This window comes from Peromyscus maniculatus, chromosome 1 (genome assembly GCF_049852395.1).
Source record: "Peromyscus maniculatus bairdii isolate BWxNUB_F1_BW_parent chromosome 1, HU_Pman_BW_mat_3.1, whole genome shotgun sequence".
NCBI lineage: Eukaryota > Metazoa > Chordata > Mammalia > Rodentia > Cricetidae > Peromyscus > Peromyscus maniculatus.
The window spans coordinates 129,810,348-129,831,386 of NC_134852.1; the positions used below are offsets into that span (position 1 = coordinate 129,810,348).

General features: G+C 44.9%; 1 protein-coding gene across 2 annotated transcripts in view; it reads left to right on the forward strand.

The window, feature by feature from the left end:
• Acsm1 (acyl-CoA synthetase medium chain family member 1) overlaps nucleotides 1-21,039 on the forward strand; it is a 39,031-nt gene that overhangs the window by 15,310 nt on the left and 2,682 nt on the right. The window contains exons 3-13 of one of the 2 annotated variants that reach the window (XM_042282588.2): nucleotides 130-335; nucleotides 5,439-5,649; nucleotides 8,296-8,503; nucleotides 9,935-10,075; nucleotides 11,349-11,505; nucleotides 12,875-12,954; nucleotides 14,759-14,882; nucleotides 16,523-16,603; nucleotides 17,068-17,169; nucleotides 19,468-19,595; nucleotides 20,447-20,546. In XM_042282588.2, the coding sequence (XP_042138522.1) occupies nucleotides 144-335; nucleotides 5,439-5,649; nucleotides 8,296-8,503; nucleotides 9,935-10,075; nucleotides 11,349-11,505; nucleotides 12,875-12,954; nucleotides 14,759-14,882; nucleotides 16,523-16,603; nucleotides 17,068-17,169; nucleotides 19,468-19,595; nucleotides 20,447-20,546 (1,524 nt within the window). In that variant the 5' untranslated portion in view covers nucleotides 130-143. Of the gene's footprint in view, nucleotides 1-129; nucleotides 336-5,438; nucleotides 5,650-8,295; nucleotides 8,504-9,934; nucleotides 10,076-11,345; nucleotides 11,506-12,874; nucleotides 12,955-14,758; nucleotides 14,883-16,522; nucleotides 16,604-17,067; nucleotides 17,170-19,467; nucleotides 19,596-20,446; nucleotides 20,547-21,039 lie in introns of both variants that reach the window. The other variant, XM_042282586.2, reaches the window with a different exon arrangement.

A 21,039-nucleotide genomic window follows, 5' to 3' on the forward strand; every position in this document is an offset into this window, starting at 1 on the left:
GGTAATTTTAGCAATGGATCAGGACCACACATCAACACTATATGGAGAAGACTCCTGCAGGGTGATTGGCATGTAACCCATCTCTTCGCAAGGCAGGCAGTGACTTGAATGTTCTGTGTTTCATACCAGAGGACCATCCCAATATGCAGTGGCTGAAGAAGTTTCAGTTCTCATGGGGCATCTTCAAATTCTTCCATAGCTCCTCCCCAAGCTCTTCTCAGCAGCACAGTGCATCTACCTCAGGAGCTGGAACTCAAAGATGGAAAGACTATGATTCACCTGAGGAATTTAACTTTGCAAGAGATGTGCTGGACTACTGGGCTCAAATGGAGGAGGTAAGAGGTCATGGTGATGGAGCATGGGAATAAGAGTAGCCTGATGGCTTTATCTTGCACTAACTGGGTAAAGAGGGATGCATGGATTCTCCAGAGATACAGAGGAGCCCATGGCTTCTTTAAGGTAGCCATGTAGTGGGAAAGGCTTACATCAGAGGGCTTGATACCTCGTCTGGGTATTTTCTTACTTCTCTGAGCTTCAGTGGGTTTGCTTGTTTGTTTGTTTGTTTGTTTGTTTGTTTGTTTGTTTTTCTGTGAAATTGTGGTAAATTTATTCTTAAAACTCACTTGTACAATGGGTAAAATAATTTGATGAATGTTTATTCTTCCATAACCATGATCTAGCACAAAGTTCAAACTGGCAGGTTTATGGAGGTTTGAGTGCTCACCTTCAGTTAGTGAGAAAGTCGAACTGTTCAGCTCATCACACCTCAGGCTGGTCTGGAAGCCATGCCTAGAGAGGGTACAGGCTTTCAGAATGTGCACAGGAGCATCTGCCACATTTATCTAAATCTTGTCACCTGTCATCCTGTGACAGTGACAAGTCTCCCTGAGATCCTTCATGTCAGCTACCTTCTTGAGAGTGGCCTTAGGGTTAGAGGCAGTCTCTGTAGCCTGCAGAGGCATCCCATATCTCTACAGAAAATCCCCCTTGGCCTGTCTTTTCCCAAGACACAAATGGACAGACACGTAGGAGTGGTACTGGGAATTGCAGCAGACAGATGTGATGTTTTGAGCCACTCAGGTCTAGTTGACAAGCCCTGGCAGAGATGCAGCACCCATCTTTGTACAGAGATAATTCAGCTAAGATGAAGTTGGGGAGTAGCTGTAGATGTTATGCTCCCTAGGAGCATGCACTCATAGGTTACCGTTCAAGGGCAACATGCCTCTTCTGCCGTCTGTTCTCAGAACTTTCATGGCAGTGCCAAGGAAAATACAGCCCTCTGTCATGGAGAACGCGCTTCTGTTCCACATCAGTCATTTTACATTTGATCTTCTGCTATTCCCATTTTCCAGATGAGGAAACTGGGGACCCAAGGGTTCGAGTGACCTGCTGAAACCTCCTACCTATCTAACAAACAGGGAAGCAGAATTTGGATCCAGCCTGGCTGCCTCCACAACCCAACCTTTAGCCTAGTCTTGCTCTCCGAGAGGTCAGAGCACCTCTGCTTCAGAAATAAATGGGCGTCTTCATTGCCGAGACAATAAGTCTAGTTGAGAATATCGAGAGCATGAGATGGGTTGGGAAAGAAGAAAGTGGTGATGAGGGGCAATGGTATTAGCTTGTTCCATGTTTCCTCCATAAGTTCTGGTTAGTGAGTTCATACACCAGCTTATGGGATTAACAAACAAGTAAATCTTCCTGTAGGGAAGATCAGGATGGCTGGATTTCATAACATCATAGTCAGCCATTGCCATTTCATCTGTATCTCCAACACCTCCCAGCCCCAATTACAAGCACCCCATCTCATTTATATTCATTTCCAATATCTTTGATCTATCTGCTTCAATGTTTCCAACTACCTCACTCATGATTAGTAACTGAGACCCGTTCACTGTTAGCCTGCAGTGACATTTGGTGCCTCACACATGGTAGTCCCTCAGTAAACACTTGTGGGATGGGTTAACTTTGGGTCCTTCCTTGTTGGTGATCCTGTGAAAGCCTCCACTTTCTGTTCCACTCATCACACCTCAGGCTGGTCTCATGGCTCACTAGCAAGCATCACTCGGAAACTGATCCCTGGATCACTCAACAGCACTGCCCGAACTGCCGCTGTTTACTTCACTGACTTTTCAACATATTTAATTTGTAAGACATAAGATGGAAATATAATAGACTCAGGAGAGGTAGCCTGGGATCTTGGCAGATAATTCATTAGAAAACAAGAAACAAAAATGAGCTGTAAACTAGACAGCTTACAGTGGAATCAGTTGCTCACTAAGGTACTTAAAATACCAATGTGTAAGCCCGGTTGTTCTTGGAAATTAAGACATATGTTACTATTGAGTCCTCAGGCACTTTGTGTATATAGTTTCTGTGGAATCCTGAAACAGTCCCCAAATATATCCATAAAAGATCACATTCACACCGACTTGCTTCCAATCTGTCTCTTACACACTTCACTCAACTTGAGGAGTAACCAACATGGGGATAAGACCGCAAATGGGACAAACAATGCTCTGTTTGTCCTGCCGTTCTCTTTCTTTCTTCAAGCCGTCCTTTGTTACTTTATGTTGAGTTTCTATGCCAACATGTGTGATTTTCTTTTCATTCCCTTTTGTGTGTATTCTGTAACTATATTCTTGTGCTTACCATGAAGAGTGCATATAATATTCTGTAGCATGAAGAGTCTCTTTTTAACTTTCAACAGCTCAGTCTCAATCACATAAGGAAGAAACCCTACTCCCCACAGTCCTATCCTATTCAACCCCAACTTTATGGTCCCAGTGACACAAATTTCGCCTTCTTAGAGTGCACTTTACCATAGCCTTATCATTGTCTTTTCAATATAACTGAAGAGGCCAGTGAGATGGCTCAGCAGGTAAGGGCGCTTGCTGCTGCCAGACATGGCAACCTGAATTCTATCCTTAGGGTCCACAGAGTAGGAGAGCATCAGCTCCAAAAGTTGTCCTCTGGTGTCCACATGCATGCTGTGGCATGCATACCTAAACATGCACAGGCACACGCACATGTGCGCACACACACACACACACACACACACACAACTAAATAAATAGTTATGTTAAATTATTTTAAATATGGTAGAGTTACAAGCCAATGGATAACAATAATGGTATCATACTCATACATGTCACCATGTTTGCAAGAAAACATTGTGTTTTCATGTTTGTTAATTTCCAGTTCCTTGCATTTCAAGGTAATTTCTTGAAGTCTGGTGGTGATGAATTCTTTCCCGTTTGAATTGTCTATGAATATCCTAATTTCTCCCTCACATTTGGAAAAAAAAAAGTGAAGTAATTGGTGGTTGTTGCTGTTGCTTTTTCTCTCTCAGGTCTTCAAATACATGATCTCATCTCCTCCCACCTTGCATAAACCTCTACTCAGAACTTGACTGACAGTCTCCTTGAGGATTTCTTGGACACCGTGTGTTGCTTTTCTTTTGGGCCCTCAAGATCACTCCTGTGCTTCTGGCCTTTGCGTTTCAATTATAATTCACTTGGGTCTCTGGGCTTGTCCGGAAGTTGTTGAGCTGTTTGTATTAGATGATGCAGGTCTTTCCTCAAACCCTGCAGTTTGGGGCCGTTGTTTCTGCAGAAAAGCTGGATGGCTGTCTTCTGCTGAGACTCCAGGAACATGGATACGGGTCTGGAAAATGCAGTTTTCCTCGCTGTGCTCCTTATGCTCAACAACTTCAAATGACTTGTATTCATCTTCATCTAGTCTTTCTCCTACCTGTTTGGATCTCCTGATGAATCATGCCCTAGCACATGCCCACTCAATGACTGTGTTTTTGGTCCTAGAATTCAACTTATCTCTCTTTTAGAAGGTAACCACTCTATTGATAGTATCGTTTGATTCATTTGGACCATTTCTGTTCTCCTTTTCATCTTTGGGTTTTTCTTTAGCTGTTTGAGCAAATTTAACACAAATATTGAAAAACATCTTTGTCTAATAGCTAAAGTCCATACAGTTTGGGCTTCTGTTTCTGGGACTCTGTTTTGTCTCTTTGAATAGACAGTACTTTTGTATGCCTTGTGGTCACTGGTTGAAAGTTGGACATGTGGGGGAAAGCCCATTTATTTTGCAGTCATGTGCACTAGCTAATGTAAGTAAAGACCATCACTAATGTGGTCAGGTTAGGGTTTAATGTCCTCTCAAGCCTTTATGACATTTATCTTCTCTGGTCCTATTTGTGTGTCTTCCATACTGTACCTATTTTCACATTTACATGGCCAGTGTTACTAACTCCACTTCCTTTTGGGAATTCACCTGTGCTTTTTCTAAGGGCCTTGGCAGTTCTGCTGACTTCCTTCCTCCATCATCCCTTGGCCCTTGATGCCCACAAGTCTTTATACACCATAGACCCTGCTGCTGGTACAGAGATACCCAGCCTAAGAATCAAACCCTGGTGCTGTTCCCCTGAGGCCTTCAAATCAGGCAGGAGAGAAAGCGGTTCACCCAGTGGCTCCTGAAGAGGCCAAGACATTGCAAACAAGTTCTAGTCTTTTCATTGAGCCAGAATTAGATGGCTTCCCTTCAACTGTGCTACACCATACCAGAAGCTCAGGAGCAAGGTCAAGAAAGAATACCACAGAATGCCCTACATTCTGAGTGTGGCTTTAACTGTGGGCAGCTGCTAAACTGTTGCAGACTCTTCACTAGTTTCTAGAGTTCTCACAAACTACTTTGGTCAATTTGTTATTATTTGGTTGGTGTTTCTGTGAGGAAAGAAGGACATGTAGCCTCCTGCTCTTCTATCTTTATACCCTAACCTCTAGTAATACCTTAATTTTAAAACATTACCCAAACATTTAGCAACTACTTTAGCCTTTTTTTGTTATGATAATATTTTATTGAGCAACTATTTTGTGCCAAATACTGTTAATGTGGTTTATTTATCTAAAGTTGTTTAGGCAATATTGTTGTCCCCATTTTATTGATGAGAAAACTGAGGTGGAACTCACTGTCTATCTCAGCAGTCCTCAACCTGTGGGTAGCAACAACTAGAAAACACATATTTCCAATGGTTTTAGGAACCCCCAACCATAAATTTATTTTTGTTGCTACTTCATAACTGTAATTTTCCTGCTGAGCCATGTCTCAGTTCCTAAGACCATCAGAAATATGTGTTTTTCAATGGTTACGACCCACAGGTTGAGAACCATTGATCTATATAGCCCTACAACAGATATATGGAGAAAAGGATGTGTTTGTCTTCAGTGGGAAGCTTGAAGGGTATTTATGGTCACATGTGACTTTGGGTAGTCCCCAATTATTTTCCTACTTCTCTGGAGTCTGTTAATGTCTTAAGATGGAATCTCACTGTGCTAGGCTCACACTGGAATGTGACTATGGAAGTGGATTGTCCTTTTCCTTGGAAGCAGGAAGTGATGTGATGCTTGGTATATAATCTTAACTAGGAGGGCAAGAGAGGCCCAGGTCCGGCCCTGTGGTGGGTGAATAGCCAAGGAGATGAGATAAAGTGGAGCTTCCGAGAGCTGAGGGACTTAACCCGTCGTACTGCCAACGTCTTTGAGCAGACTTGTGGCCTGAAGCAGGGAGATCGCCTGGCCTTGATTCTGCCTCGAGTGCCCGAGTGGTGGCTAGTGACAGTGGGCTGCTTTCGAACAGGTCAGTGAATCACGTGGGACCCACTGGACCTGGGTGTTGGGATGGTAGATGCCATGCACCTAGCCTGGTACTGATGAAGCTTCTACACTAGAACCATAGAGGAAGCCTCTGTCCCTCCCTCTGAAGATGGACACCTCAGTGGGAGACAAAGTATTTCCTCTTCTCTATACCTTCCTTATTCTTCAAGTCTGTCTCTCTCTCCCACTCACATACACTCACACACTTTCTTCCTCTTTCCCTAACACACCAGCATTAATATGCTCTAAACATAATATCATGAATCCCTCCCTTCCTCTTTCAAGAAATCTGTTGTGGATATTGTGAGACCTACAAGCACCGGGTTGGACTCACCTGAAAAATCTGCTAAAACCCAAGATGTTTCCTTCACAAACTCACAGTGGAGTTATGACCCAAAGACTAAGATTGGTGCGCTACAGTTATCCATGCACATTAGTAACAAACATTCTTCTGTTGTCTAAATAATATCCTTTTGAGCCAATTTCTCTTTAAATCCAGTCAAGAATCATGCATTGTATGTGGTTCTCAGGTCTCCTCCACCTCCTTTAATCTACAGTATTTCAGACTTTTCTGCACGGCAACATTTTTGAAGCATCCAAGCCAGCTGTTTGGTGGAATTCAGCTCAATGTTTGGACTTATGGCTCTTTCTTTGCAGTTCTCTTCAGTTTCACTGTATTTGACTGCAATCCTTTAAAACAAGGCTGTGTCTCCCTCAGTATGCCACATCAGGGTGTGTGGGAAGTGGGCTTCTCCCAGCATCCATGATGAATAGTTCATCCCTCAAGCCAGGCACTATTCACCTGATTCCTCCTGCATGATGTTGTGAATCTTTTTCCCCAATAAGGCTTTTACATGGTTTGGCTCTGCATCAATAGCTCTTAACTGTCTTGAATACTAACTACTCTGGTAGGCTTGTGGGGAGGATTTTTATTTGTATCATGACATCTACATGATATTAATTAAAAATCTCATGCAGAGTTTTCCCTTCCTTTTAAAATTACTTATACACATTCATGTATAATTTGCAATCCATGTGGAGCTTTGTATTTCAGACTCGCATTGCTGTGACCAATAGTTGAGAAAACATCAAGTTAGGAGTAGAAATGTTTCCTTGTCTCCTGGTTTCAGCCCATGGCTGCCTGGCTCTGCCTGGCTCCACTGCTGCCTGAGGTGAGGCAGATCATCATGGGCTCATGTGCTGGAACATAGCATCCTGCCTCATGGAACCAGGAAACAAAAGGCAAGAGTCTGGAAGAGACCAGGAACAAGATAACCTTCAATGACCTACTTCAACAAGGACCCACTTCCCACCGCCTCTCAATGGTTCATTCTATTATGAGTCCATCTATAGATTAATCATTGATTAGCTCACAGCCCTTGTCATCCAAACACCTTTTAGCATTGAATCTACCAGCTAGGGATCAAGCCTTCAACATATGAGCCTTTTGGGGATCCTTAATATGCAAACTGTGGCAGGACACATGGATTCTTTTCTTGCAATCATCTCTCTCATCTCATCATGCATATTCCTGTAACATGCTTTTCTTCTCTCTCTCTCTCTCTCTCTCTCTCTCTCTCTCTCTCTCTCTCTCTCTTTCTCTCTCTCTTTCTCCCTTCTTTCTTTGGCCCCTTCCTCTCTTCTTTTTTCCCTTTCATTATCTAACAGAATATAATATAAAATCAAGAACTAAGAGCAAAGGTAGAGAAAATATAGAAAATAAAAACCATGCATCTATAGAACTAAGGAATCCCAAGACTATAGCTGAGTCCTCTGAGGTGAAAATTAAAGAAGGGTAGACATAAAGTAAGGTGGTCCAATAATGGGTTCCCCACATGCAAAAACTACTAGTCAGGACTAGTGTGTGCATGCACACATACACATATGCATACACACATGCGTGCACACACATGCATGCACACACAGCCATTTTGAAAGAGAAAAATAAAGAGCAAGAATGGAAGATAAAGAGTGGCCTTCGATGTCAGAATCGGGAGTAGGGTATCTCCCTAGAAACAGAGGGCACGGGTGTTCATGCAGAGAAAAATGGGGAGGGAAATGGCCTGTGCTTTGTGGACTTGAGGTGGTAGGGAGATGCAGAAGGGCATCTAGTAAGGCTGTGACTTCAGTAGAACATCCAGGCTTGAACTCACTGGTGGTGGCTGGGTTGGCATTGATAAAGAGGACACAGGAACACTCATAGGACAATGTGGCTAAATCTGAGGTAAAAGGAACAAAGGACATTCAAGATAACTTCAAAGGACTAACAGGGGAGGAAGAGGAATTGGGGCAGGGAGTGTTGAGATGCAGCAAGTCCTCACAGGCACTATTACCTGATCTGGCCTAAGTGTGTGCAAATCAGGGTCCATCTACCTCTGTTTGGATTCTTCTAGAAAGAGCTAAGGAAGAGCCTATAATGTTTATGTTCACAGGAATAAGTTGGAGATCTTATTAAGATTCAGATTATGACTAAGCAGATTTGGTGCAAGATGTGAGATTCTGCATTCCCCGTGGTGTAGAACATGGTGGTCTGTGGGTCTTACTTTTCACAGTATTGTGGGAATTCTCAGCAGATGAGCCAGGCCTAAGCCCATTGATGTGAAATCAAATCATCCTTTCTCACCCCCAGGGATTGTCTTCATGCCTGGGACTACCCAGCTGAAAGCCAAGGACATCCTCTACCGACTACAAACGTCTCAAGCAAAAGCCATTGTGACCACAGGGAGCCTCGTCCCAGAGGTGGACTCTGTAGCTTCTGAGTGTCCTACCCTGAAAACCAAGCTGGTGGTGTCTGATCATAGCCATGAAGGGTGGCTCAACTTCCGGTCACTGATTAAGTGAGTTTCTGGTCTGATAAATGTGGTTTCTGAATACAGACTGGGGAGGAGACCCTGTACCCCGAAGCACTGGGAGATCGGTGACTGGTGCAGGAGGCCCACGAGACTCTGTGCCAGCAACTCCCTTCTTACCATGCCACCCCACTGCTGTGAGACCCTGGGCTTCTTCCTTCCCTTCCTTGGCTTCCTTGGCCCTTGGTGCTTTGTAAAATCAGTAAGTTGAACTTCCATGTTTTGTCATTAATATACACTCAGCCCTGAGGCCAAGCAAAGGAGCATTATAAAGTCATAGACAAGTGTGCTGCATATTCCATGCAGATAAGGAACCGTTATACATACATACATATGTGTGTGTGGTGTGTGTATAAACACATATATGAAGAGGTTTAATGAACATAAACTTTCAAGGTGAAACTCCGAAACAACGTAAGCACGGGTGCAGTAGTGCACAACTTTGATCTGAGCATTCAGGAGGCAGGGGCAGGTGGATCTCTGTGAGTTCAAAGTCAGACCCGTCTACATTGCAAGTTCCAGGACAGCCAGGGCTACACAGTGAGATCATTTCTCAAAAACAAACAAGAATAAGAAACTGGATTTCTAATTGCAGTGAGATTGTAGGACAACAGCTTTAGGGGAAAGACTCTCCCTCGCCTGGGTACCTTTGGGGACACCTTGCTTAAGGTAGGACTGGAGAAAGACCCTTCCCCTGCCATGAAACACTCCTGTGAGCATTTGGATGTTTCCCACAATATCCACAGCACAGGCAGGGACCATGTGAGGCTTGCTTCCTTGGAGTAACACCTCCATTTCTAAAGCCATTTGCTTCAACAGTGACAGGAAATGACCTCTCACAAAACCAGAGACTTCGCTGAAAATCATGAAAATGTTTGAGAAATCACTCAGATTCCCCAGAGTCAGGGTGACGCTGTGTCCTACTTAGCAAGGCCAGCTGTGCTGGCGTTTCCTCGGCACTTAGGTTATTTTCAGGAGAAAACAAACAAACAAAAGCCTACACAGCGTGTCTCTTCAATAGGAGGAGACTCAGAAGTATCCAGTGGGAAGATGCCCCGACAACAAGCAGGCTGAAGGGACACCTTGCTCACCTTGCTCACCACCCAGAGCTGCTGGAAGCTTCAAACAGCTTCCCATTCCCACTCTCTTAGGATATGCTGCAGTATAGACAGGGCTATCTGAGTGTTCTGTGATTTCTTCGTCCATGCAGGTTTTTTTTTCCCATTTTTCAACTGAAGACACATCAGTCCATTTGTCCAGTCACCCCCATGGTCAGGCTAATGCCTGCCCGTGGGAACACCAGCTTGCCCTCCAGCCTTGAAGATTTCCAGGTTCCCCACTCAATGCTTCCCGATGCTTCGTCAGAAGATGGAAAGCAACAGTGTGATTTTTCTTCTTTTGCCTCAACTCTCTTGGCAGATCAGTACCCCCAGATCACACCTGTGTTAAGTCAAAGATGAAGGATCCTATGGCCATCTTCTTCACCAGTGGGACCACAGGTTTCCCCAAAATGGCAAAGCACAACCAGGGACTTGCCTTCCGGTCCTGTGTCCCTTCATGGTAGGGAAAGAGTACCTGTTTAAAAGCTGACTTCCCTTGGTGTGGCGGGGAAGGGCTTGGACCTGCCTCGGCTCTGTGTGCCCAGGCTCTGCTGACTCCCCATGGGAGACCTTGGTTTGGAGAATGTGGGCATGGGGGTGGCTTGGGAGGGAGGGTAAGGATGTAGGAGGAGGAAGGAGGTGGGATCTGTGGGTGGTATGTAGGGTGAGTAGAAAATTTCTTAATAAAAAATAATAATAAAGGCTGGCTTCCAGCTCTAAGGCAAGGGGTGTGTGCACATGGGCATGTTGAGGAGATGACACTCTGAATGGAAGTGTCTCCACCTTGTTCTCCACTTCAACCTCTGAGGGTGTGAGAGACGGAAATCTGGGATCCTGAATGCTAGCTGACACAGACCCAGGGTGACACAGGAGGCCCCTTTGGATTCTGTTGAGCACTCTCACAAGAGGACATTCTGTAAGCCACACAAGGAACAAGTCACTGTGTCTCTGACAGTGGGTGAAAGACACCTGTGCTGAGAGCCCCCTCCCTTCTCTATGATGGGAAAAACAGACGTGGCATTTCTCACTAACGGAGGACAAGGAACTGAGTTCCAACAGGTGACTAGCTCTGACTTTGAACAAAAATATGTGGAGCTAAGCCTTGGTGAATCATCTCAGTAATCTTAAGCCAATGGTCTGCAACTCTTACCTGCTTCCTCTCCAAGTGGTAATATTCAGAACAGACTGAGCACTGTTCTCTAAGTTACTATCCAGGACAGGAATAAGAGAAGGCAGATAAGCAGGAGGCCCTCCTCTTCAGCTTCTGGTCAGTGCCCTTTGACTAATCATTGCAAATGATGAAAAGCCCACACCAAACACTTCAAGCCAAAGAGTAAATAGGGGATGCATTGGCTCATGACCAAGAGCAGTCAAACAGCGCTGGTTAGATCAGGTTTTCATTAACCCACACTGCCACTGTTTCTGCTACAGAGATGCTTCCAGAGTCACCAAGTGTTATATCAGTGACTGATTCAGACCCAGTGAGACAGCAGAAGACTCCACCCCAGCTTTTCTAGCAAAGGTCTGAGGGGTCATTAGCAGGGAATTAGTTTCAGTGACATGTGTCCCAGAAATACAAAGTGGTGGGACACCTTTGGTGTCTGGAGCCCCCCCACAAATCTCATGAAATGAGTGAGAGAGGTGATTCCTTAGCTGAAAATGCTCCCCGGCCCTTGCCAACACCCCCCCCCCATGTTGGCAAAGCTGAGGCCACTGTCTTTTGGAGTCAGCAGGAAATTGTTGAACCTGAAGACATCTGACATCTTGTGGTGCATGTCAGACCCAGGATGGATTCTGGCTACCGTGGGGGCCATGATCGAACCATGGGCATCAGGGGCTACAATATTCATCCACCACCTCCCTCAGTTCGACCCCAAAGTCATTGTAGAGGTAAGAAGACCAACTTCCCAGAATCAAAACCTTCTCGGAGGACATGCGTGTTTCCCAAAGCTGGACCCAGCTGAGAAAGGCTCAGGTAACCCCAAGAAGGCTGTGTAATTAAAGTATTCCTGGTGTTGAGCATCTCGCCATGTGGGGACAGTGAATCACAGTCACGGTATCAAGATCACAATGTGAGATGGAATAAAATGCATCTTTCTTAGCTATTCTTTGGATCTATAGATCAGACTTTGTGGGTAGGAAACCCACAATACGTATGTTGAGAAATGGAAGTAAGTAGGATAAGTCCAAATCTCTGGGCCCTGATCTGCAAGAGCCAAGTAGCAGGTGTGCAGGTGGGGTGGGGGTGTGACTCATTACAACAAAGTATCAAAATTAAGCCCTTGGAATAGGACAAGACTAGCGTCTTACCTCACCTTTGATACTGATTAGCATGTTAGTCACCAGTCACAGCCTTCACTTCCTTTCAAGAAGGCTTTTGAAATATACTTTCATTTATTGTCTGGTAATATCACACATGTATAGAATGTATTTTAGTTAAATCCATCCCCCACTGCCTCCCCTCCAATTCCTTCCATGCCCTTCACCATTTCTCTCTCAACCATGTGTACAATTTTTTTAACCCATCCAGTCCAATTAGTACTGCCAGTGTATACATGGATGTAGGGTCATCAATACAGAGACTCACAATTCATCAGAGTACAGAGAATAAAATACTGTGATTTTTTTTATTCAGCCCTAATTGGAAGAGCTCTCTCTCTCTCTCTCTCTCTCTCTCTCTCTCTCTCTCTCTCTCTCTCTCTCTCTCTCTCTCTGTGTGTGTGTGTGTGTGTGTGTGTAGAGGGAGGGAGGGAGAGAGAGAGCGAGAGAACTGTTTGTCTAGCTCCTGAAATTTTTTTCCCATGAATCCTTCTGTCCCGTTTCATGAATATCCCCACCTTTCTGTTTGCAGACACTGTGTTCGTTTCATAATGCCCTACTAAATGCCATCTCCTCCATAAGCTCCTTGGAGCACCCACCCACCCAATCTATTGCCCTCTGCTGGGTACTTGACAGAACACCACATCTCTCTTTTGACATCTACCAACTTCCGCCTTCTCATGCACATCCTTTTTATCTCCTCTGTTGGTGTCTACCCTTCATACTATCTAACATACTCATTCACTCTTTCTGCATTTGCCCCCCACAGTACCTGACACATGCCATGGATGAAATCCATGCCTAGTGCACATGTATTTAAGGAATTAACACAAAAATAAGCAGGTTTCCTGGAAGAGAGAGCATAACCGAAGGGCTAATAATTGGCTGACGTCTTTAATCTTAGCTACAAAAATAAAATTCCTTATCTCTCCATTCCCAGGTACTGTTCAAATACCCCATCACTCAATGCCTCGCTGCGCCAGCCGTGTACAGAATGATTCTTCAGCAGAAAATCACCAAGTACGTAGCACTGACTGACTGCTAACAGCAATCTTTGGTTAGGATTTGAGGTATCTGATGTGCCATGGTTTGTTTTTCCTTGGTGTGTGTGTGTGTGTGTGTGTGTGTGTGTGTGTGTGTGTGTGTGTGTGTGTGTGTAGTAATAATTATTAGTCTAATTAGTTAGTTCAAGGCCTGACCCTATAACCTTATACCTTTGAGGGTTCATTCATTTGTGTGTGGGGGGGGGTGTTATTGTTTATAACAAAAACAAGCATACAAAATTGCCCAAGATGAAAATTTACAGGTTAATGAACTATTAGAAATGCCCATGCAATCACTCCCCCAAGTCAGAAAAATCAAATTTTGTCAATGCTTCAGAGACTTCTACGTCCCTCCTTGTGACTCCTAAGTAAAATCACCTCCAGTTTTCTTGGTACCCAGTCCTCTCTTTTCCTTGATAGCAGCTACGGAAAATCCTGAGAAAATGGGTCTGCTTTTCATGGTTTTCAACTTTTATTTATGCAATTTAATTCTATGCCATCTGGCTTCCTTTTCCATCATGTATCTGTGACATATTCATGTTGTGTGCTTTTATGGTTAGTTTATCTTTATTGCTATATAATACCCTGCTTTACGAGAGTATCATGATCTCTTTGACCACCCTGCATTAATGGAGATGTGGTTAGCCTCTGCCTGGGCTATTGGTGGCCAGTGATGCGCTTAACTGTGGTACTGGCAATCCAGGTGAAGATAAATAGGCTTTCTAATGTTTTTCTAGGGCACAGGTACCTAGTTCATGCTAGACAGCTTCAATATTTTCCAAAGGATTAAATCATAGTGTGCTCTCTGTCAAGACTGAAGGATTCCCGTTGTTCCACATCATTTTCACCACCTGCTTCTATCAGTCCATGTGTGTCAACCCAATGGATGTGTAGTGCTGTCTTATTGGAGTTTGACTTTTCACTTCCTGGTGTTTGCGGGTTGGTCTTCAGCTAATTTGAAATCTTCCTGATTATGGACATGTACAGATATTCTAGAAACTCTGAAGCCACTACCTCCCTAACCGCAACAGATGCATAGCCTCCAAACTGAGCCATCTGAATCAAACTTCAGTCATTTCCCTCCCATTTTCTTCAGAGAATCCAATTATTATTTTATGGGGTCCCTCTAGAGACATTCTATGAGGGAAATGAGAGAGAGATTGTATCTCATGAGGTACTAATGTAAATGCTCACCTAAAGCTCTACCCTGAAATTCCTCCTTTCTGGATTTCTGATCTCTCTCAAATTTTGTTTTCTCTTACCTTTCTGTATTTTCCTACAAATGGCCCAACCTGTCTCAAGTCTTACCAACCCTGAATTTCAGCCTCCACACAGAAATAGAAAAGGCCCTCAGTTAGCACAGTACATCCCTCAATGAGGCAGTATAGTTCTGTTACACCCTAGTGTCCCTTGGGGTCTCGTCTCTCGCTGTTTATGGTCTAAAGTTGTCCCTCTTGGACCCATAGGAAGATTCTCTAGGGTGAGCTCTTCTGAGTACTCTTGTCTCCTTGTTGCATCAGCATCCAAACTTCACCAAAACATCATTGATCTGACCCAAAATATTCAGGACTACCCACTCACCCCCTGCCAGAAACATTAATAGGGACTTACAGAAAGGGAGCGGCATCCATCTGGCCATGGCCATCAGTCAAACGACAGAAGGTAGATTTAAAAAGTGAGGAAGCAGACAGGGGAATGACCTGACTGACAGAGCTTTGAGCTCTGGATGCTTATGTTCCCAGCAGAGCATCCGAGGCCTGACGTATTTGCCTTCCCCTAAGTCTCAGGTTCCCCAGCCTGGAGCACTGTACCACCGGCGGAGAGAGCCTGCTGCCTGAGGAGTACAAGCAATGGGAGCAAAGGACAGGCATTCTCATCCATGAGATCTATGGACAGTCAGAGACGGTGGGTGAACAGGCCCCTTCCGCACCCCTGGGATTATCGGCTCGTGACCCAGTGCGTGCTGAAGTCTGCTCAAAGTCAATGGAGAGCTTTGGGGTTCAAGGGTAATCTATCCCAAATTGGCAGGGAAAAAAAACGTACAGCTCATCAGCTCACTGAGAAGCCAATGAACTGGAAGCTGTTGGGCAAAACTTAAAGAGATACCATGACACTATGCCTGGGATTGTTAGCCCAGGAGAGCCACATGGTGGGGGGCGGGGTGCAGGGGGAGTTGGAAAGAATGATCTCTTCTGCAATTCGGAGACCATCAGCAGATCCTGCCAGTTCTGCCCTCATATCCTAGGGCAGCTATACATACCAAGATGTGGTTGGGAGCTGGCTTTCAAAATTCATGTCTGGGTGTTGAGGAGGACAATGCAGGTGAAATTATGGGATTGTAGCGGTAGTAGATGAGGAAGCAAAGCCTTTCTGTATATGCCATATGCAAATATGCACACACTCCTACACACACACACACACACACACACACACACACACACACACACACATACTTAATGATATCCCAGATTGTGGCTGAGCTAGAAGATAGTCAGGGCATTTACACTATCATGCACCTTGTGAACCTCAAGGACTTCATTAGTCCGTCATTCCAACACATTTACCATTAATGACTAATGGTCGGATGGAGCCGCTTCCCAGGACCCCTTGAGCTAATAAAGTAATGTCTGCTATTTCCAGCCCCATAAAATATTGAACTGTACAAAAGTACTGTATGGAGAAAATCCCCCAGGAAAAGAATGCTCTATGGACTTGTCTTAGGATCTGATTAATAATACTTATTAATAGTCTTTCACTGGGTGTTTGGTATGTACCTTATACTGTGTAAAAAGTTCCCCAATAGAATCATATGTACTGTGTATGCCCATAGCCTGTCACTTAAGCAGCTAAGCAGAAGATCACAAGTTCAAAGCCAGTTGGAACTCTCTACATAGTGAGTTCCAAGCCCATGTAGGCACAATAGAGAGACCTTATCTCAAAACACCAAGAAAAGGGGCGGGGGAGTTGCTCCCATACATTTTCAAGCTCAGTAAGAAATAAGTGTGTCCATTGTCCCCTTTTGATAGAGGAGGAGACCAGAGTACTTACTGTAAAGCATTCAAATTAGAGAGAACGACAAAGAATTACATGGAGAAATACAATTCACTGGGAAGAGAGATGAGGTCAAGGGATACTGGCAGAGGGAATGGCATAAAAATCTAAACCATCCCAACCTATCCCCAACTTGCCGAAGCAGGATTCCCATCACTATCCAATAACTAGGTGGATATGTATGGTCAACAGACTCAGAGCCTTCCTGTGCAAACTGACACATCCCTGGTAGGTATTCCACACTCCACCTGATGTGCCACAGCCTCAGGCTTACCCACTTTGTCCCTATCTTTCCCTCAATCACTAGAGTCTATCAACCCTACCTGTAGTGCAGATCTAGCCCATGCTGGGAATAACAAGTGTCCATTGAATAGAGTTGAGTCAATGTCTATATCAAAGCCAATAGCCTAAATTCTATCCTCAATAAATGGCCTCTATTAGAGGCCATGTATGTGACCCTGCTTTGGTCAACCTTGGTCTTCTTTTGTGAACAGGGGATAAGCTGTGCTGTCTCGCGGGAAATGAAGGTCAAGAGAGGCTCCATTGGGAAGGCCATATTACCCTTCGACATCCAGGTTTGATCTTTGGGTGCTGATGAAGAGTACTTCATAGCTCAGCTGGGGTTGGAGCCATGTGTGACAGCAGGGAGTAGAACCAGCCCCACCCCCACCCTAGTCACCCTGCTCCCCCCTGATTTCCTGTGGAAGCTTCAGGTGAGAAGTACATTACTGTGTATACTGATGCAGCCTACCTGCATACATCACATGTGGTGCGTGAGGAAAAATAATAAATAGTGCCCTCGGGTGACACTGTCTTCCAGTTTGAAGACACAGCTGTAATATCTAGATTTCCACGAAACAAAGCGCCCCCGGTTTCAGGCGCCATATTTGCTGATTTCAAAGAATTTGACAGTTTTCTTCTCTTTTCTGCCAGTTCCTTCATGAGTCGTTCCCATTTATCCTGTCAGTGTCTTGTGGTGAGCCAATCAGTAGTACACAGGGCTAAGCGAGTCCCTAACTGTGGGGACTTCTCGTTCCAGATTATTGACGAGAAAGGCAACATCCTCCCGCCCAACACTGAAGGATACCTTGGCATCAGGATCAAGCCCACCAGGCCTCTAGGCCTCTTTGTGGAATATGAGGTAAAGGCATCCCACCCTACCCTGCCTCAAGGATGCATAGAGGTCATTCTGCACCCTGAGACTTCTTCAAGTCATCTTCTCTTCACTCCAACCTAACGACACTCTAACCATTCTAACTACATGCTAAGCTCTCAGTACATTGTCACAGACCTTTCCGTCCTAGCCCACTTGGGATTTAAAAGCTAAATGATGAGGAAAGAGGAAGATGGCTCCCAGGATCACGAGAGTGGGCCTCCAATAAGTCCATGTTGTCCCTTTGCTGAGGGAAAGCTGGAAGTGTTGCGTGTCCTAATGAACAGAGCAGGCCTAGGGTCTGCATTTTTTAGGTGTCATACCCTAAATGAGAAATTGGGGACTGCAGAAAGCTGCATTGAGCCATAAGAAAACCTGCTCAAACAAAACTCTGACCTGATCAAACAAACTCTGGCCTTCCTGGTTAGAAGTGATCCCCAAGAGGAAATTCCTAGGCTCCAAGACAGACCATGGAAGGGTGACCAGACTGAAACTAACCTCAGACTCCACGTATTTTCTCCAAACATTCTTCACCTGATGCTATATCTCCACACCACAGCCTCAAGGAGCATTCCCATGGGTGTTTTTATAAATCCCAAGTTATTCCAATAGGCAATTTTGAGAATCACACATACGTGCACATCCATGATTCCCAAACCTACATATATATCATATAATATGTGTGTGTGCTTTAATTTTTCTTTTCTCCCTGTTAGAGTTTTCTTTCTGAGAATTAAGGCTAAGAGTCACGTACTTGTTTTGGTAACTCTTACATAAAGCGGTGCCCCTTGAAGGCCATGGTTAAAGACTCCTCCATTGAGACCTGGTTTGTTGTTTGTTTGTTTGTTTGTTTGTTTTGAAGTAAAATAGACTATAAAATTCACTCCTCCATTTTCAAGGCACACATCAATGGCATTAAAAGAATTTGTGACAGGATGAAACTCTCACATCATCTGTCTATAGAAAATCTACACCCAAAACAGAAACTGTGCTCATAGCACAGGAGCACCCACAGCCTGCCCCTCACCCCCAAGATCTGGTTACCTCTCAGCCCCTTTCCAACTTTGTGAATTTGCCTGTTTCAGAAAATCCGTATCTGTGAGATCATGTGACACTGCTTGCTTCACTGACCTTGAGTTTGGAAGCGTTTTCTGCCGTTACGTATTAAACACCACACCACCCCTGCCCTCCTTCCGAGGCTCTGGAAGCACACCTTTGGTGGCTTTGATGTGTCCTACAAGTCCCTTAGGCTCTGTTCACTTTGCTACCTTATTTTTTTTTCTCTTGGGAGTTTTTTGTTTTGTTTTGTTTTGTTTTCAGTTGCTGTATTTTCAGTTCCCTGGCTCTTTCTGCCTATTTTAATATGCTTTTAAACCTTCTGGTGAATTTTTTAATTTAGTTGTTTTTCCATATTTGATCTTTACCCATTATATGTGTGTTGAGTTATGACCTTGTAGCTCACACATACATTCAGTTATTATGTGTCGATGAAAAAAAAAAACCTGTAGATGAGTTGTTGTCAGGGGATCGGAACTGGTGAGGGGAGAAAGATGGGGCAGAGGGAGGTGAGCGTACTTACAAAAGCCTTGTGAAGGGTCTCCTAGTGATGGCGCTGCTCTATAGGTTGACTGCTGTGTGGGATGAGGAATCCATGCCTGTGAGCAAATTGCTACACACACACACACACACACACACACACACACACACACACACACACGCACACGCACACACACACACACGAGTAAACTTCAGGAAATCTGGAAGAGATTAGAGACTGGATCAATGTCCATATCCTGATTGGAATATTAAACAATAGCTTTGCAAGACATTACCATTGGAAGAAACTAGATAAAGGGCATATTGGATTTCTTGGTATTGTTTCTTATTCTTATTATTCTTCTTACTTTACATTGTTCTGTATTATCATAGGAAAGCTTGCCTTATGAAGCACCTGCCTCATGTGAGGATCAGATTAGATAGCACTTGGCAAAGGGGATTCACTCACCGTGGCTGCTGATCCTTCTCAGCTGTCCCAGCACTGCACATGCTGAGCTGAATAAAACCAGGGTTCTCACGAGAATGGAAACTCTGTTCTGATGGAGAGGCCCGCAAAAGTAAGATGCTGTTTTTTAAACACGAGCTGAACGGCGCCTCGTGGATGGAGCTGCAGCCCACAGTGTGTGGACTTGTCCAGTGCCAGGTGCAGAATTCAAACCCAGACAGGACCCCAAGCTCATCAACTCTAAGTTCACTCCCTTCAACAAAAACACTCCGTTCTCTTTACAGAATAGCCCAGAGAAGACAGCTGAAGTAGAATGTGGGGATTTTTACAACAGTGGAGATAGAGCAACGGTTGATGAAGATGGCTACTTCTGGTTCTTGGGCCGGAGTGATGATGTCATCAATGCTTCTGGGTAGGTGTGGCTGGCCCTGGGCTGGCTCTCGGCACCCTCAAATGCTTCATGGCACTCTGCCTCCCTGACATTCCTTCATGCCTTAGTGATGGGACCCTCAGCCTGACTCTGAACAGAGTCCATGTCTGGGATATCCTAATACCTCAGTGTTTGGGTGCCTCCACACCCCTGCACCCAAAAGATTTAATTAAAATGACGTTCATGGGAGTAAAACATTACATAGTTAGGAGGAGGAGCCAAGAGTGTAGTACTCAGGCCTGTAATTCCAGGCACTCAGAGGGCTGAGGCAAAAGGATCCTAAGTCCAAGGCTGCCTGGGCAACAGAGTGATCTCAAGGCCAGCCCGGGGAACTTACTAAAACCCTATCTTTCTCAAATTTTTAAAGGTGGGTTGGGGAAACCCTTCCATGTGTGGGGGCCTAGGTTCAATCCCTAGTACCAGGAAAGGAAGAAAGAAAAGGAAGGGAGGAGCAAAGAACTAAAGGATAAAATAGCACACCGAGATGAGGGAATAGGACACAGCCTTTGCTAGGACACGATTTGAGCATCTCGAGGACTCTGGGGCTGAGGGAAGCTGCTTGAGCCAAACATCCAGAGCTCCTCCCTCAGGGAGCTGTCACCCTGCCACCTCCCTCTCCAGGAGCACAAAGTGAGCCATCCCCAGGAACACCTGAGCCCGGAAGTTTTAATACTAAATACTTCATTTTGTCAGTCCAAAATACTAGTCTGGAGTCTTTGGCTGTCTATGACCTCCACCCTCCGTGTCAAGTGGCCATGTGACCCTCGAAGTACAAGGTTTCAGGCTTGGTTCTCTGCAGCCCTGGCGTCTTCTCAGAACAGTTGTTTCTCCAGGTACCGCATTGGGCCTACAGAAGTGGAGAACGCCTTGGCGGAGCATCCGGCGGTGGCGGAGTCGGCCGTGGTGAGCAGCCCGGACCTGAATCGAGGAGAGGTAAGGAGGACACGGAAGCCCTCTCCAGCAGGGGCTGGAGAGACAGGGGTAGGGATACTTTCAAGGCCTTAGCATAAACTGGGAACCTAGGATGGAAGTCGAGCCGCTGGTGTGTGCGTGCACTTTGTGGTCACCAGGGGGCACTGTGGCCTCAGTGACTGAAAAAAGGTTGATGTTGAAAGAGCTGCCCTGTGCCAAATCATTGCATCCTCAGGAAACCCAATAGCCTGAGGCTGGAGATGTGGCAAAAAAAAAAAAAAACACTAAGTAAATCAAAACCCAGTACTCCAAGGTCTGATCTTACATTCTCATTACAGGAAAGAAAGGCGTGGGGAGTCTAAGTAGCTTGTCTAAGGTCAGAAAGCAGTGCAGTGCGTTTAAAACGCAAGCTCCCAGCCTCCCAGATAACTCAATGGGTCCTTCAGCTTCCTTTTTGTTGCTATGATAAAATATCCTGACAAAAAAACAACTAAGGGAAGAAAGGGTTTATTTT